Source organism: Genypterus blacodes, unplaced genomic scaffold (genome assembly GCF_046128005.1).
Source record: "Genypterus blacodes isolate CSIRO-AG114 ecotype Tasmania unplaced genomic scaffold, CSIRO-AGI_Gbla_v1 ptg000051l_1, whole genome shotgun sequence".
NCBI lineage: Eukaryota > Metazoa > Chordata > Actinopteri > Ophidiiformes > Ophidiidae > Genypterus > Genypterus blacodes.
In genome coordinates, this window is record NW_027466863.1 from 269,863 (window position 1) to 286,762 (window position 16,900).

Sequence of the window (16,900 nt, forward strand, 5' to 3'; positions counted from 1 at the left end):
ACACACACACTGGCAGCGTCAGCTTACGTTTGAGGGCGAGCTTCACCACACAGGTTTTTCACTCAGGATGAACGGCATCACCTCGTACTCGTGTGTCTTTCATCGCCGCCAAAACAAACACTTACACACACACACACACACACACAAAAAGCTCCACTGTTCTCTTCAGATCCTGTGTGTGTTTGCTTCTGCTCCTTGGCTCTGATTCTTTCTGAAGCTTTTATAAGACATTTTCACTTGAGTTCATGCTTATGAATGCCCAATCCCTCACTTTCTCTCTCTAATATCTGTGCTTTCTGAATTTGCACCAACTTTTCTGTTTACTGAGCAAGTTGTAGTTATATAAAAATAAATAGATTGGGGCGACGGCTATTTCAAGACCGAATTCATGCCAAAGACCTTTTTCCCAGACTTGGAGAAACAAAAACACATAAAAAAAATCAACATTCCAGACGGAGCGGCTATGAACCGAGCCGAATTTATAATTCGTTTAAATTCTTGTCCAGTTGGTGTTGATAGAAGAAGCTCAAACTCCAGTGTTAATGGGCGACACGTAGCTGTCACCACGTTCCTAAAGGGTGTACGAAGCTTTTAGCTGCTGCGTGCCACAGAGTCACAGCCTCCTCGAGTCATGAGGAGACTCCAGAGTGTTTCAGCGATGGATGAAATGGCTCTGGGTCAGGACTTGTGCTTTTGCTGACCAAATCCAGGTTTGTTTGAAACTTCCTGTCCTACTGTAGTAACAGGTTGGAATTATGATGCCATGAACTCAGCATCCAGTCCTTCTCTGAGTCTGAGCCCAGGATCCATGGCCTTCTACCATAAATAGCCAGACGGAGTAGAGAGAGGAGAGGAGAGGAGAGGAGAGGAGAGGAGAGTAGAGGAGAGGAGAGGAGAGGGGGAACGGCTTATTGTGGAAATGTCTCACTCTCTCTCTCTTTCTCTCTCCTTCCCCCTCAGATCCTTTCTTTGTGGTGGCTTCACTCTCTGTCTGTATTTATGACTCATCATTTGTTCTCACCTCACGACCCCTCACGTTCGTCTGCTCCTTCCTCTGTATTAGACAGGGATCTCACCTACCAACCCCCAGTGCCTTTACTAAGCAGTGTGTCCTCTGTGTACTTTACAGTCCCATTAGGAATTAGAAACAGTTCAAAGTGCTTTTTTGTTGGGAGCACTCTTGAATCACAATGTTAAACAAACTTGGGCTCTTAAAACACATTCAATCACAAATTAAAGTCAAAAACTAAAGCACACAGCAACAACCAAGACTTTCTCCCTCTTATTTATGTTTTTATTATATACAGGGACGGACAAATCACTCATATCATTTACTCACTGTAAGCAAGATGTAGGAGCGAGAGAGACAGACAGGCAGGCAGACAGACGGACTGACCGACTGACTGAAAGGACGTAAGAGCAGAAGTATCCAATGAAAGTAAAGAACAGTAGAGGTAGAGTTTAGAGAGAGGAAATGACAGATTGAGGAGATGGAGGGAAACAATAAGGGAAGGAAGGCAAGAATGAACATTAAAAAAAGGAAGACGTCATGAAAGATAGATAGATATTCATATTTTATTAGTTTATGCCTTGCCGAGTGTGAAATCTGCACCTGCAAAGCATTTTACAGTCAAATCTAAGTGGACTTTAGAGGAGGAAAGCTCAATAAAAGCCTTTAGTTTGAAGTCTCATTACTTTCCCACTCTGTTTCAATCTGAACTCCATCCATTAACGCCACAGTAAACGTTGAGAGAAGCCACTTTCTTCAGTCCCTCATAAGCAGTGAGGGTCTACTTATAGTAAGGGATTCCTCTTTCAGGAGCTGTTACATGTCTGGCCCTCTCTCTCTCTCTCTCTCTCTCTCTCTCTCTCTCTCTCTCTCTCTCTCTCTCCCCCAGCCAGTTGCAGCCCGTCCCTTCTCCCATCATGCCCAAATAAAGTGTCCAAATTCCTCGTGTGTGCTTCTTCTCTCTGTGAAATGTTTATAAGACCCTCGCTCAGTGTGTGTATGCGTGTGTTAAAGCAAGAATGCTAGAATGGAGACGTGAGCGTGTTTAATTCTATACTCCCCTTACAGGCTCTCAGCGCAAACTATCATTTTCTCATTTTCCAATTGTAGTGACAGCAGAATAATAATGTTTAAATAGTTGAGGTTAAATGTTTCTGAGGTTCATTAGAAGCTTCTGTATGCTTTTATATTGGTTATAACCTGAATGAGCTCGTTAGGATCACAGCTTTTCCTCTGCTGTCCAGCTGAACGCGGCTGTGTAGAGCTGCATGAGGAAGACGTAAATGCCAACTCGCTCCTTCTCCTGACCCCTGACCCCTGACCTTTGTTATTGGTTACTGCTAGAGGCCAGCCTGGCATGGAAGTGCCGCCTGACAAAGGTGAAGGGAAGCTCATCGTTTCTGTCAGGGTGAGGAATCATGTTTGCCCCTGCAAGCAATGTCTGTCTCCCTCCCTCCCTCCCTTGCTCGCCCTGTCCATCACCTGCACAGCCACCATCCTGGTCCCGTGCCTGAGAGTTGAGCAGCGTTGACTGGAGCTCCTACTTTCATTTTAATTTTGTGTCAATGAGGTAAGGAACTGGACAGGCGGTGCATTCCTGGGGTTGTCTTCCCAGTCAGAATTCCAAGTTATCTCCAGGAACCTCCAGAAAACTCAGCCAAAACCAGACTCCTTAACTCTGGAGGCAATTGTAGGAAAGATGCAACTCACACAAATAGACACATGGTGCTCTCCAACTACAGGACTTTATTATGATTATTGTTTAAGACTGAAGGGTTTGCATATAACTGGCCAAAGACCTTCATGCACGCTAACATCCTGCTTTCACAGCCACCAGACTCCTAGTTAGTCAAACCTGTCCATCATCTAAGCTTTCATGATGTCTTCTGAAGTGCATTTGGTGCTGTGGGATCAATGTCAATCAAAGACGCGGCTTTGACTGCTGAGCTCGACTGTAAGTAAAAGAAAAAGTCTCTTCTTGATCCATTTACCTCTTTGGTGACAAATGAAAGGAGGTGATGGACAGGAGAATGAAAGGTGTTGGGCCACCAGAACAGCTTCAGTCCTGCTTGGCTTAGAATCTACAAATGCTTCTTATTGACCTGGACGGAATCATTTAAAGGTTTCTCTCCAGTTTGGACCAAAGCTCTCATATGTGATGGATGAACGGGAGAAGCTGGAGCAGATGATTTACATCCTCAGCAAACCGCAGTTTACCAGAGCCCCTGAACGCCTCAGGGTCAAACATTCTGATACATTGATTCCAGGTAATACAAATCAACTTTGGGTAAAAACAAATAGCACACATAGAATAAATAAATGAACACAACATGGGAGACGGTGGAAGAAGGTTCAGTGAAATTTTCTGACATTGTGAACGTGACTGTAAGCTGTTATGGTCAGTGGAAGCTCTTACACAGACCATTGATCTGGATCTCTGTGTGTGTGTGTGTGTGTGTGTGTGTGTGTGTGTGTGTGTGTGTGTGAGAATCCTCCACTTTAAATCCTCCACTGACTGACCGACGGAAAGCCATTGCATTGTTGCCAGGTAACAGTGCATGTCCAGTAATCTTACACTTGCCCTCTCTTGTTCCAAATGCCCAACACCCCTTATCCCTTCCTGCTCTTTCCAGACTGTTCTCTGTAACACACGCACACACACACACAGACACACACACACACACAGATGGGAGGGGGATGCGTTATGTTCAGTTGTGCCTCCTCCTCCTCCTCATCCTCCTCCTCCTCCTCCTCGGTCCCCCTCAGGCTTTCCAGTCCACAGACCCCCTGAGTCTGCTGCATTCCTCTCCTTGCCACCCCTAATGACAAGGTGTGTGTGGTGGGTGATTGGAATAACACATTGGAGTAAAACTGGAGAGCGACCTCATGGTTCCCAGAGTGATGTCACTTCCTCTCCAGTATCTTCCCCTCATGTCAGACAGACTGATTCAGCCCCACAGTAAACTCTGTGTATCAATGTGTATATGTGAGCTCGCTTTATGTTTGCTTAAGAGACTAAGGGAGAGAAAAGAAAGCATTCTGAAGCTGAGGGGATGTTTTAGGTTCAAATGTATGTTTTGGCAGAACCTTTTAATGAGCCAGGATTCAGACAGCAGCTTCTCGATGCCGAAACACACTTGGCCGACATGAAACCACATTCTGAATCACACACAACATGCTGAAGGTTACTCACACACTTCGTACTCCTCAGTACCCCTGGAGAGGAGACTGGATCTGTTTCATCTGTTTCATCTTTCAAACAAACACGATCTCCTTCATGAAATGTGATATTTGAATCATCTTGCTGTGCAGCGATCATTAGCATATTCTTTGTTTATTTGATTTCTTCGATCCGCCAGCCCGTCTCTGATGCTTTCCCTTTATAATTGGATGAACCCTCTTTGTGACCTAAACAGTAACTGTGCTGAGATTGTAAAATGCTGTTTGGTTGGTTAGAGTTTGTATTTGTGTTCTTCACCAGACTCATCTCTCTCAAACTGTTCTACACAGTATGGGATGTGATACTAAGGGACTTTCTGGATGACAGTAGCCACACTTACAGGCTTGCTGTGTGTGTGTATGTGTGTGTGTGTGCTATGATCATAATGAAATGAAATGAATCCCAATCTCAGTGAGGAAAGTAGGCATAATGGAAAATACATACAAGCCAGTTCAGACACAGACATCATCATTATTATTAGTAGAAGTCATGATTTCTTCATCCATTTCTACTTAATGGCCGTCATTATCTGTTTAACAATAACATATTTTATAGAATATATGTGTTGATCAATAGTTTATCAAACGTTATCGATCTTACAGAGTATCACGTGTAGACAAGCCACCAACTACAACAACAACAACAACAACAACAACAACAACAGTCACATAGAACGGAAGTATGGTTACTAGACACGTTGGGTAATAAAACAACATTAATTTAAAGAGAATATTTAATTTAAAATACGTCATCAGTCTCCATGATGTCTCGAAGACCACAAGATAATATGAAACTATAATTAAGCCAATCCCTTAAATTAATAACCTCTGGCCGTGTTATTGTCATAAATGTTTATGTATACGTTAACTCTCTTCGTTTCCCTTTAATTAACACAGACATCATTCTGTCGTGTTATTCTGGAGGCGCGTCATGAAGGAGGTGTTGACCGTGAGATCCATATTTAGGTTCTGACTGCTTACTCTAATCGACTGGACAATGACAATGACATAACCTCAGCAGAGCGCAGCGGAGTGAAGAAGCATTCCAGCCTTTAAGGCTTTAAGGTGGAAAAAGTGACACTGATTAAATCTAATACCCGAGCGGTGACATCACCCCCTGATGAGGAGGCTGCGTCCGGATTGGCCTGCGGCCCTGACCAATCAGAGCGCGCACACATGGGAAGAGTTTAAAAAAGATTCAGAAAAGTGTCGGAAAGTTGTCCAGAAGCCCGAGCGAGCAGGTCCGAGAGAGAGAGAGAGAGAGAGAGAGAGAGAGAGTCACGGCGGAGGAGCACGGATTAGAGCACCGAACCGTCGAGGAGCACCGGGCTGCATCTGTGTGAAGGCGCGGACAGAGAGGAGGAACCTGCCGCTCCATCTTTAAAGATCCACTCTGTATATTGACTTCAAACTAAAGAGAGAGAAAGAGAGAAAGAGAGAGAGAGAGAGCGAGAGAGCGAGAGAGCAGAATGTCAACACACTTCAGGAGCGGACCAGCCTTCGGACTTTCCGCCGAGGTCAAGAGTAAAGTAAGTTAAAGGATGATTTATCTGTCCGGTTATGATGATGTGTGTTTAACTTTAAGGAGGGGTCAGGGGTCAGAGTGGGAGTAATGCCTGACACAGACAGTCTGGGGAGTTTATGGAAGAGGTATTTGTGAATTTCTGTGCTGTAACATAACTGCAGGAATGAGAGCTGAAGCTATACTGAAGTCCCAGACACTAAGATACTGCTCACTTAAACATCAGACTGATCAATGACAAATGACAGAATAACTATTGATTAAAGCAAAACATGAAGGAGAAAATGAGACGTGCTGGTGTTTAGAGTTGTTTGGTTGGATCAGAGATGGGGATCCAGATTGATTCCACATTGGTTGCTTTGGAAAAGTCTTATTTGTGTGAGAGTAAAGGATCGAGGCTTTAAAAGGATAAATTGAGATTGCAGCCGACTGGTTTGAGTCGGGGAGGAAGACTTGCTTCCATTAAAGTGGGTTTGTTCCATTCTAAAGACTTTGGTACGTTCCAGTCAGTTCCGATGAGAGGTTTCTCTGATGTGATGATCACTTTGGTCTCTCAACAAGTCTGAGGTAGCTCCATGTATGAAGAACTGAAGGAGAAGGACCAACGTGGAATCGGACCCCACTAACAACTAGAAGGCTACTTAGGCCAGCTTATACCTCCATCAGGGCCGTATAAGCTTTGACAGAATGTGTCCAATAATACACCAGACTCCATACAGGGGTTCAGACCCAGACTCACCAACAGCTGTGCCAAGAAATCCTGGATCCTGATCCGGATCAGCACACAAACTTCCTATCCAGTCCTCTTTCCTAGTTTCATCAAAATAGCCTCCAGGTCTCTTGAGTCATCCTGCTGCCATCAAACAAACAAACCAGAGGGCGCAGGTGGAACATGGCAGCGATCACAAAGGTACAGTAGGTGTGCGTGCAGGATCGTTTGTTCAGAGTGTGTAACTCTGTCATCGCCCTGACGACACACACCAGCTGGGCCTCCATGTTTATACTTTACTGTTTTTGCGGTGTGTGTGTGTGTGTGTGTGTGTGTGTGTGTGTGTGTGTGTGTGTGTGTGTGTGTGTGTGTGTGTGTGTGTGTGTGTGTGTGTGTGTGTGTGTGTGTGTGTGTGTGTGTGTGTGTGTGTGTGTGTGTGTGTGTGATGGTCGTCACCTCCTCCCTCCATAGCGCCGTCTCTCATCAGCGCCTTCATCTCACACAGAGTCGAGTGCACACGAGAGCCACACACACACACTCTTTTCATTACAGCCATTCAGCAGTCAGCAGGGTCTTATTCAGGAATGGAGCAGTGAGATTTTGGGACTAGCCCGGTTGCCGTCTCCATCCCATTAAGACTGATTGGAATTCAGACAGTTAGGCAGAAGAACAGAGAGCTGTGACCTCACAGCTCATCAGGCCCATGATATGATCCATATAACAACAAACAAACCAAGGCCTCAGTCAGCGGTGTGATGAGTAGGAGGAAGCAGGTCACTTTGGTACGTTCCAGTTGCGTGACATCAACCAAGAGGAGAGATGTAGGGTTTGGACTGACAGGTACATCAACAGATCTGATCTCCTTTTAAGGAGAGGCTGGGTTCTGTCCTGGAACCTGAGAACGTGTCCTCACTCTAAACAGTTTACATCTCAGTCTTGAATGACAAAAACAGGAGGAACAGGAGCGCCAGTGATGGATGGAGGAGGCGAGCAGTGCCAGCAGCTCACCAAGGGGAGCCTGTGCACACTGAGGGACAAAAGAGTCAAAGTGAGGCCACTGGGGGCACAGAGACGGTTTACAAATATTTGTCGGTTTGTGTGTACAGGCACAGTTGTGTGTGTAACATTAAGATACAATATCATGGTAAAGCCATCGATCAATTCATACTAAGTGGATGATCATTGTTTCTGTCTTACATTGGCTGTTCTGGTTTTCAGTGTATTCTTCCATTGGTATGCAAGGCATGTTTCTGATTCCCAAACTGGCATTTGGAGTTGGAAAGCCGTCCTGATTGCATTCCTGAGCTCTACAATGAGAAAAACAACACAAGCCAAAGCAAACTGAAAGTGCCCCGGCTCAGAGGCCAGACCTGACGATGTTGGCCCGGGTTTATCAGGCGCGGTTTGCCCCCAAGTGGTCGCCTCGCTGTAAAAGGGCAGAGTCTGGAAAACCCTGTGGGAGAGAGAGGGGGAGAGAGAGAGAGAGGGAGAGGGACGGATAGCCAGTTGAGGCCAGTGAGCGAGGCCAGTTGGAGAAAGAGCATGACGGTCCGACACAGAGGAGGGGGGAGTGTTTGGGGAAAGCTGTTTCTCCCAAGTTTGGTGTGATGGACTGGGAGCAACACTCTCCCATCCCTCTGGCTCTCATGTGCTTGTTTGTGTTGGCTGCTGATCCCAGACTGTGAAGTGGAATTATCTCCAGAACGTTCACTAAAGGGGACATGGGGGGGGGGGGCATGCCAGAATTCAAAGTATTGTGTTTATATGCTTGTGCCAATATGACACTATGTGGAGATGAACTATACGTTCATCTCTCTCTCTCTCTCTCTCTCTCTCTCTCTCTCTCTCTCTCTCTCTCTCTCTCTCTCTCTCTCTCTCTCCTCTCTCCTCTCTCTCTTTCTCTCTCTGTGCCGCGCGCTGTCTTCTATTGCTTTCCATCTGTTTGCCACCAATCCTGGAATTTCCATTTATTTTCCACACTGATTAGTTTTGTGGAAAATGAAAAGATGAATGACACAAAAGTGGAATCTGTGTTCTACTGCATCTTTCACTCTGCAGCTCATATTTGGAACACAGAAATGTTTTTGTTTACCTGGAGAACACAGTAAGCATCTTGTGTGTCTTGACCTTTGCCCCCCCCCTACAGCTCGCAGGCAAGTATGACCCCAAGAAGGAAGAGGAGCTGAGGATGTGGATCCAGGACGTGACGGGCCAGAAGGTTGGAGAGAGCTTCATGGAGAGCCTGAAGGATGGAGTCCTGCTGTGCGAGTGAGTGACCTGAGACAGGAGAGGATCAGCAGTAAACCAGGCTGATGTCAGTCACCTGACGGGGTGACTGACATCAGCCTGGAGCCGTGCAGGGATGATCTGTGACACAATCTGAGATATCTGAAGCCTTTACTTTCTTGAATACCAAAGCACTTTTTGTTCCCCTTTCCTTTGTAGACTCATTAACACTCTTCAGCCGGGATCTGTGAGAAAGATCAACCACTCTAGTCAAAATTGGCCCCAGGTAAAGAAACACGCATGTTTTAGACACATGTATGTATAAAGCCTGAGCAAGTGGAACAAGATCGGTCCTCCCACGTCCTGAAAGAGAGAAATGAGTTGCTCCCATCTCGGCCTGTCTGTTAGAGTTTTATGAGGCTGAGAAAGAGAGCGGCGCTTCTAAGACCTGCTCGGGCTTTTCTCAACAAATCCTCTGTGAGGCAGCCAGGCCCCTATTATACATCACACAAAGTAAAAGGGCTGGGTTTTAAAAAGACATCTTGCAGAGCTCCAGACGCACTCATTTAGCCTCTTTGTGCTCTTTGTTCTCAGGTGAAGCTTTTGTGTTACTGTACTTATGATCCCTCTCCCCAGCTGTAATTGGTTCATACATCACATGAGTGGTTGTGTCGCCCGTGAGGGTCCAGCAGGCAGATTCTGACGTTTATTTTGCTTCATTTGCCACTTCCTCTCCCTTTTTAACCCTTGATTGGCTGAAGGCATCATCACCGGTGCTCTTGTTTGCCTCCCTTAGCCACCGCACAGCTCCTCTTTCATCTTTCCTCCCATCCTGCAGTTACTTACTTACTTACTCACGCCGCTCAATGTTTGGGGACGTTCTTCGAAGCCTGTGCTTTTGTTTAAGGAGTGTACCGGAGCCTTAACGCTTTTGAAAATGAAGGAGTTGCAGGATGCACAAAGGCAAAGCTTCACTGACAGATAATAAACAATATCCATAATATCTACAGCATAAAGTATAACAACAGATAAGTCATCATAATAAAGCCCTGCTGCTACTTAACAGACCAACTCACTGCTCTCCTTAACCTCCACTCATGTCCATATGCTGTATTTCTGCTTTGTCGTTCTTCAGCTGGAAAACATAGGGAATTTTGTCCGTGCCATCACAGACTACGGCGTGAAGCTGCATGACATATTTGAGGCCAACGATCTGTTTGAGAACTCCAACCACACTCAGGTCCAGAGCACACTCATCGCTCTGGCTGGAATGGTGAGGACAAGAGAAGACGCAGATGCTGTTAGGCTGACTCTTAACATGTCCTTCGCCTGTATGAAGACACATCTGTCTCTGTATCTTCCTCTCTGTCTCTCCGTCTCCCTTTTGCATCCCTCAGGCCAAATCCAAAGGTTTCCATTCTAAGTGTGACATCGGGGTGAAGTACGCGGAGAAGCAGCAGCGGCGCTTTGCTCCAGAGAAGCTCAGGGAGGGACGTAACGTCATCGGCCTGCAGGTAAGACCGCCTGTGTGACCCACGGGCTTAATCTAAAAAAATAATGGAGGAAATATGGAAATAAATGGCAAGAACTGTAAATGAAGAAGCACCTCTGCCCCCTGCTGTCCTTGAGTGAAGCTACAGCTAGAGCTTCTCTCAGTTCATAAGTACTTAGAGAACATAATGAACATAACGTCGGTATGTGTTTATTTATTAAGGCATCTGTTTTATATTCCCTGGCCTGGTTTTTATGATGTAGTTTGTATTATGAAGCATTTTGTAGCTTTGTTTTGAAAGGTGCTGCATTAATAAGGTTGTTATTATCTGTTGCTAACGGCTCATTTCCAGTCTTTCTGAAGTATAGTCTTCTTTAGTAATTCTATTTTGCGCTACTGTCTGCTTGTAGAGGGATGTATAGCTTTTCATTCCCTTGCATTATAGTTTAGTATGTATATTGTAAATTAAATACTAAGACCCTGCTGCCGTCAGGTGAAACCCTCAGACCTTGTTGTATTTCATTTTAAACTTTCCAGTCTTTTCCTCCTCTTGTTTTATTTTAGATGGGCACCAACAAGCTTGCCAGCCAAAAGGGCATGACCTCATACGGCACACGGCGCCATCTGTACGACGCCAAAATGGGCATGGAGAGTCCAATGGACCAGTCAACCATCAGCCTGCAGATGGGCACCAACAAGGGAGCCAGCCAGGTGAGGGCTCCACCTTTCATCACTTCATTCTCTCTCTCTGTGGACTGAAGTGTGTTTTTGTCGCTCTTACACCTGTGAAACATGTCATTGCATCACCTGTAGAAGATTCCTTTGAAAGAACAAACAAACAGAAGGTGTAATGTTTGGTTTTGTCTCTTCCAGGCTGGCATGACGGCTCCAGGAACCAGACGACACATCTTTGACAAGAAGCTGGAGCTGGAGAACTGTGACTCCAGCACCATCCCCCTGCAGATGGGCACCAACAAGGTGGCGTCCCAGCAGGGGATGACCACCTACGGCCTGCCACGCCAGGTCTTTGACAACAAGTACTGCGCCAACCCCACTGAGGCCTTTTACAACAACGGCAGCGAGGCAGAGTTTGACGGCTACCAGCATTACTCTGACTAAGACAGACGACCTCGCCTCCTCTGTCCTCTGTGCTTCACTTCAGACAACCACAGCCAAAAACCCCAGACTCTTATTTATCATTTCTAACCATGTGCTTTTTTTTACTTTTTTTTTTACTCTGGGGGATTTATTGTTTGTCTTCCCACGAGTAAAAATAAAATAAAGAAAAAAGTGTTTACAGAGAGCTTTTCTCCAAATGTTCATTTAGGCCAAATCCCCCTCACTTTGAATTCTATGAGAAAAGACCCAAAGAAAACGTATTTAACTTAACGTCTCATAAGAGTCGTTAACTTTTGCTATTTATATTTTTGCTACAACTTTTTATACTTGCAATCTAATTAGAGATGTTTACCTGCTGCCACCTCACCTCACCTCACCTCCCGTCCAATTGACCATGAGCAGAATTTAGAATTTGAAGTTTCTATAGTGGAAACAAGTCCTGGTGCTGTTGGTGCTTTGACCCAGCTGGATCTAGAGTCCACATCCACCCTGGAGCGTCACCGGCTCTTGACCCAGCAGCTCCAGGTCAGCTCAGTGAGCGGGGGACAGGCCATGCTGAAGGCCTTGTGTGGGGACATTCTCTTGTTTTCTGAGCACCTGCGCTGTCAAACTGTCAATCACCCATTTCCAGCTCTGTCTTAAATGGCTTGTGTGCAGTATTTCAGTTTATTCTGAAGTTGTAAACGTAGAGGGGACCGTCGGGGGGGTTTATGTTACAATTAGTTTTTCAAGCAAAAGGCCAAATATAAGTGTTGGTGATATCCATATGTGTGCCACCATTTGAATTTGGTCCCCAGTGTTATGTCTCCATGGTTCTTGTTGTTTTGGAGACTTTGTTCTATTTGCCTTTAGCCTCAGTGAACTTTGGCTTCAATGCTGTTGCTCCATTTGCACTTTACATGGCCTCACCTTGCATGCAGTAAAAGGCAGAGATACACAAGCCCGCATCAAACAATACTGCTGAGCCCACCGAATGTCTTGAATGTAATAGTATTGGAGGGTTGTAAGAGCCGCTTTGCTGTAACCCAATTCTTTATCGCCACTTCAGAGAGGACAGAAAAAGAGTTTGAGAAACAAAGGAGGCTTGTGTTACAGTAAAAAGGATCAAGTTATAGAATGAGATTGTGACACAACGTGGAGCGTCCTGTCAAAGCCCACTGCGTACGCTTCATTAGTGTGACGTGTGGAATGACTCAACAGATTAGTGTTGCCTCGTTTCTGACTTGGAGTCGTTGTGCGCCATCTGGTGGTTGAAGAGAGTTACAGCAGAACCAACAGCACATTCAGTTACTGTATTAGAAAAATCAGCCAACTTTCTCTTTCCTTTATGCATTCAGTCCCATTTCACCGTTACACTCCTGATCCTGATCCTGAAAGGTTTATGTTGAATAAATTAACATTTTTATGGTGAAGAGTTGGTTTAGTTAAATTTTGCGACCCCCCCCCCCCCCAAACTTTGTTTTCCTCTATGCCTTTCACTAAAGATGGCACTTGTGCAATAAAAACACTCAATAAAATGATTCTGTTTGTTCTTGTTTACTCTCATTGGCACAAAAACACACAGGGAGAAGACAAACACACACATTCTGATTTGTAGACTCGTACAAATTTGATTATGACATAAAAAACTTTAACTCTTGAAGGAATATAAATATTTACTCAGCCTTAATACCAAAGAGTGGGCAGAATAAGCAACACAGGAAAAACATCAACCAACAAAGAATCCAGTGCATTAGTGAGAAGGTTGACAAGTCTAAGATCTAACATTAAAAATAAGACAACGCACCCCCTCCATTCACACCTCACACATGATTTGGTGGACATGGAAAATATTCTACAGGAGTGGAAACATCTGTGCAATTACAATTTACACCTTATATAAGTACTATACCCTTTATTATAGTCGTACAAAAGACAGAGTTAACGAGCTGATACATATCATGATGTAAACCTGTTTGTGTGAAGAAGTGAGCTTCAGACAGAGGAGGAAGAGTCTGTCATGATGAAACTCCGGCCCAAGCAGAGTGACAGTACAGCAGAAGCTCTGTGAAGCAGCAGAGACGACACGGGGACTCTCTTCCTCCCCTAAAGGGACGGATGTTGGTGACAGAGTGGGGCAGCATGGAGGCCTGGGCACCCCGGGCTGCCAAGAACTCCTGGTGCTGCAGCATGGAGTCTGTGTCGTCTCCACCGGCCTGAAGGTCCCAGTGCACGGCGGTGCTGCGCTCCATGGGACTCCCTGCAGTGGAGCCTGACTGGGTGAGGCCGGGAGCGCCAGGACAAAGGCCCGTCTGGGACCAAAAGAGGAGGGGCCACTGTGATGTTCTACTCCACATGGAAGTACTGTTAGAAAAGCTAAAGCGTTTCATTTGAACATTATGGAATCCTAACTGTGGAGCTTGTGGTGCTGCTTTAATGTCTGCACCGCATCTGAAGGCTTTGCTACATCAACCGACCAATCAGAGGAGTGAATACTATGTGAGCGAGGTCAGAGAGGAGGCGCGTCGTCACAGGAGAACATCCCCATCACTGATTGGCTGCTTCACAGGCATCGATCCAGTCACTGTAAACGTCCACCGGCTCAGACAAATCTGTTGAGAAGAAGGTTAGGGATAAACAGATACGGCTTTATACGATTACCTCCGCTTCTAAACAAGGCGGCCATTTGTTTTGTTGATTAAAAGGATACAGGTGATGGGCGTCTGGAACTCCTCCAGGCAGACGCTGCAGGAGATGATGCCTGTGTTGCGTGTTCGCTCCCTGTAGGTCACAGTGAGAGGAGGTTTCATCATGCAGTCCAGACTCTGTGTGCTTCAGATAACGTGGTGATGCCACACACACACACACACACACTTACATTTTGACATCACAGGATTTCTCGTGGTTACAGAAGGGGCAGGTGAACTGGGTGTCCAGGTTCCCCGTCATCTTCTTCTTAGGGGGAGGCTTCCTCTTTGACTTCCTGCGCCCCATGGCTGATGATGGATCTCTGCAGATAAAAGGGTCGCCGGTTCAAATCCTGTGCGAAGGTGGACTGGTAGCTGGATAGACGCCTGTACATCTCCTGGGCACTGCCGAGGTGCCCTTGAGCAAGGCACCTCACCCCAAAATTGTGTATGTGTGTGTAAGGCCTGTGTCTGTGTGTGTGTGTGTTTCTGTTCCATGTGTGGGACCATTAAAGGATGGTTCTTTTTCTTCTCCAGTATTGTTTATAGTATAGCGGCCCTCTCTGGTTTGTTTCCTTGTTGGAGTAAGTTAAGTAAACAGCGGTTGCTACGCGATGTAACTTCCCTTTAAATGTTAACTTAGACAAGACAAAATTAAAATGTCAAGCACACAAAACAAATCGAACGCTGTGTTACTTGAAACAACGTCTGACTCCAAAGCTCCTTACAGTGAGCAAACAAGAGCGGCGTCAGGACGAACAAAGGGACGACACTGACCTCACAAATACACATCACACAAATGATAACAGAGCAAATACCAGACAGACAGACAGACAGACAGCAACCTGTTTAGTGTGTTCATTCATACAATGTGCTGTCATTTACATCTATTGGTTTGAAGAAGGGCTCTGATTCTACTTGAACAGCAAAGATTCGGGTTATCAGGTGGTTTGATCACTTAATGATATCAAAATTAAACAGTTTTCATAAAATTTGCCACAGAAAAATCCCGTTATAACGGTTATAATGCTCCTTCAAACTCGTGATAGTGATTAACATGATGTGTAATAGAGTCATAGCACAAATTAATGGCATTATAGCACAGTGCAACAAACATAAACACACATTTCTCCCAGAAAGCTGCAAAGCATCAAAACCTAAGGCTGGACGCGAGTGAGCTAGTGTGCTAACAAAGGGAGGCTCATCGTAAACACTGCCTGAGTCTGGAACGTCAACATCTCTGCACACAAGCCGTAAACTGTAGTTTGAGTATTAGTGTGTGTTTTTGTGCGTGTGTGTGTGCGTGTGTGTTTAACGCAGCCCTGTGTGTGTTGTCTTACCAAAGTGATGCTCTCTGCGGAGGATGCTGTGACATTTGATCCGGACGCGACCGTCTCTGTGAGGCGTCCTCCGATTGGTTGGTTGGGAGGTTGTTTACATCTTCCATTGGCTCAAGCCTGGACACTGACCGCCAATAGGGGGTCTTCTTGAGCTCTTACCTCCACCAATGAGAGTTAACCAAGCAAAGTCGGTGCAAACGAGAGAGAGATGCAGATCCAAGTGCATTCTGGGATGTGTAGTATAAGTGTGGTTTGTGCGCGATCGACCGGCGGGGCAGATCTGATCAACTTCAGATTATATGCGTGCACGCGCATTTGTGTCTCTGCTGTGCGCGTGTTTCCAGTTTGGCGCCGTCGCACCGCTGACGATGATGACGCGTGTGGACTAAACCAAGACAGGTGTGGACTAAAACAAGCTCGGCACATTCACACACAAACATAAACCTCAACCCGATAGATAAGTGGATACAAATTGCAACTCTGACTTTTGAATAGTTTTGTTGTAGTTTGTCATAGTTCGTCAATATGAGCCGACCTTCAGTAAGAGACAAAACTCCTCCAGATTAAACATGTCCCACCCACACTCAATCAGTCATGGTTTAACCCGGCTCAATAAGACTCACCTGGAAATGTCTGCTTTAGTTTTCCCCCAACAAGAGGACAGACAAGAACCAAACGCTCCTGAGGTCGCAACAAGAAGACAGAAAAAGGTAAGAAACAAACGCTCCTGATCCACCAACGAGATGACAGCTACAGGTAGGAAACAAACGCTCCTGATCCACCAACGAGATGACAGCTACAGGTAGGAAACAAACACTCCTGATCCACCAACGAGTGCTGAGGGGGACACATGCACACACACCCTGCTGTGTGTCAAACTCTTTCTGGGTTTAAAAAACTGATACACTGGTATTAAGGGTTCAAAAGGTACAAAGGTTTCAAAGGTTCAAATGGTTCAAAAAGCGAAAAAGGACGAATTTCCACTGTACGCATTTCTACGTCGTGCATTTCAACTTCAAGAATTTCAACTTCAAGAATTTCAACTTCAAGAATTTCAACGCAATTTGCCAGATTTTCCATGGAACTTCTACATTTGCTCGTCACTTGGAAAGAGGAAGAGTGCAGCACAGTCCAGGTCAAAGGTAAACGAGGTGAGAATGGGTGCCTCCCAAAAATCCAACCCCTCGTCCTCGCCGTGGGAGGTGGAAACGGGTCGATCCAGGTTTGAGTCCAGACAGGCTGTGTTTGCATCATGCTGGTTAGCTTTGCTAGCTGAGCGACTGTTAAGTGTCTGGACTCAAACCTGGAACGTCCTGGCTAACGGGGCTCTGGTCTAATGAGTTACTATTACACTTTTTAATGAACATTTAGTAACTTTCACTTTCTCCCATTTTGACTTAATTACTCTGCCCAGTAACAGTCTTAAGGTCAAACTGATTCCCTCCCAGCCCGTCATGCCTCGTGTCTCCGCTGCAGGGCGCTGTAGCAACCTCACAAACTCCTGCGGTGTAACGTGGTAACACAGCCATCATGCTGATGGAAGAACCAGGTCCGAGTCCTGGTAGGAGTCTCTGGTTCTTACAACGCTGTCCTGCAAA

At 45.6% G+C, this 16,900-nt stretch overlaps 2 protein-coding genes across 2 annotated transcripts; one reads left to right on the forward strand and one right to left on the reverse strand.

Annotated features, from left to right (window-relative positions):
- The first annotated feature begins 5,453 nt into the window (after window positions 1-5,453).
- Window positions 5,454-12,788, forward strand: cnn1b (calponin 1, basic, smooth muscle, b). The gene is made up of 7 exons (XM_076150177.1): window positions 5,454-5,757; window positions 8,606-8,727; window positions 8,905-8,971; window positions 9,821-9,958; window positions 10,083-10,199; window positions 10,742-10,888; window positions 11,051-12,788. Exons 1-7 carry the CDS (start codon window positions 5,698-5,700, stop codon window positions 11,294-11,296), a joined length of 897 nt encoding a protein of 298 aa, XP_076006292.1. The 5' UTR covers window positions 5,454-5,697; the 3' UTR covers window positions 11,297-12,788.
- Window positions 12,789-12,834: 46 nt separating this feature from the next.
- On the reverse strand, window positions 12,835-15,481 carry elof1 (elongation factor 1). The gene is made up of 4 exons (XM_076150179.1): window positions 15,303-15,481; window positions 14,154-14,285; window positions 13,986-14,056; window positions 12,835-13,887 (listed from the first exon to the last, which is right to left on the reverse strand). The coding sequence occupies exons 2-4, from the start codon at window positions 14,267-14,269 to the stop codon at window positions 13,823-13,825; spliced, it is 252 nt and encodes an 83-aa protein (XP_076006294.1). The 5' UTR covers window positions 14,270-14,285; window positions 15,303-15,481; the 3' UTR covers window positions 12,835-13,822.
- Window positions 15,482-16,900: the final 1,419 nt, after the last annotated feature.

Bases quoted from the DNA above. Each gene is read 5' to 3' on its own strand.
- elof1 (XM_076150179.1), bottom strand. From the start codon at position 14,269: ATGGGGCGCAGGAAGTCAAAGAGGAAGCCTCCCCCTAAGAAGAAGATG. The intron at 14,057-14,153 runs GTAAGTGTGTGT...TGTGACCTACAG, and splicing joins AAATCCTGTGATGTCAAAAT to GGAGCGAACACGCAACACAG. The intron at 13,888-13,985 runs GTATCCTTTTAA...TCTTCTCAACAG, and splicing joins GTTCCAGACGCCCATCACCT to ATTTGTCTGAGCCGGTGGAC.
- cnn1b (XM_076150177.1), top strand. From the start codon at position 5,698: ATGTCAACACACTTCAGGAGCGGACCAGCCTTCGGACTTTCCGCCGAG. The intron at 8,972-9,820 runs GTAAAGAAACAC...GTCGTTCTTCAG, and splicing joins CTAGTCAAAATTGGCCCCAG to CTGGAAAACATAGGGAATTT. The intron at 10,200-10,741 runs GTAAGACCGCCT...GTTTTATTTTAG, and splicing joins GTAACGTCATCGGCCTGCAG to ATGGGCACCAACAAGCTTGC.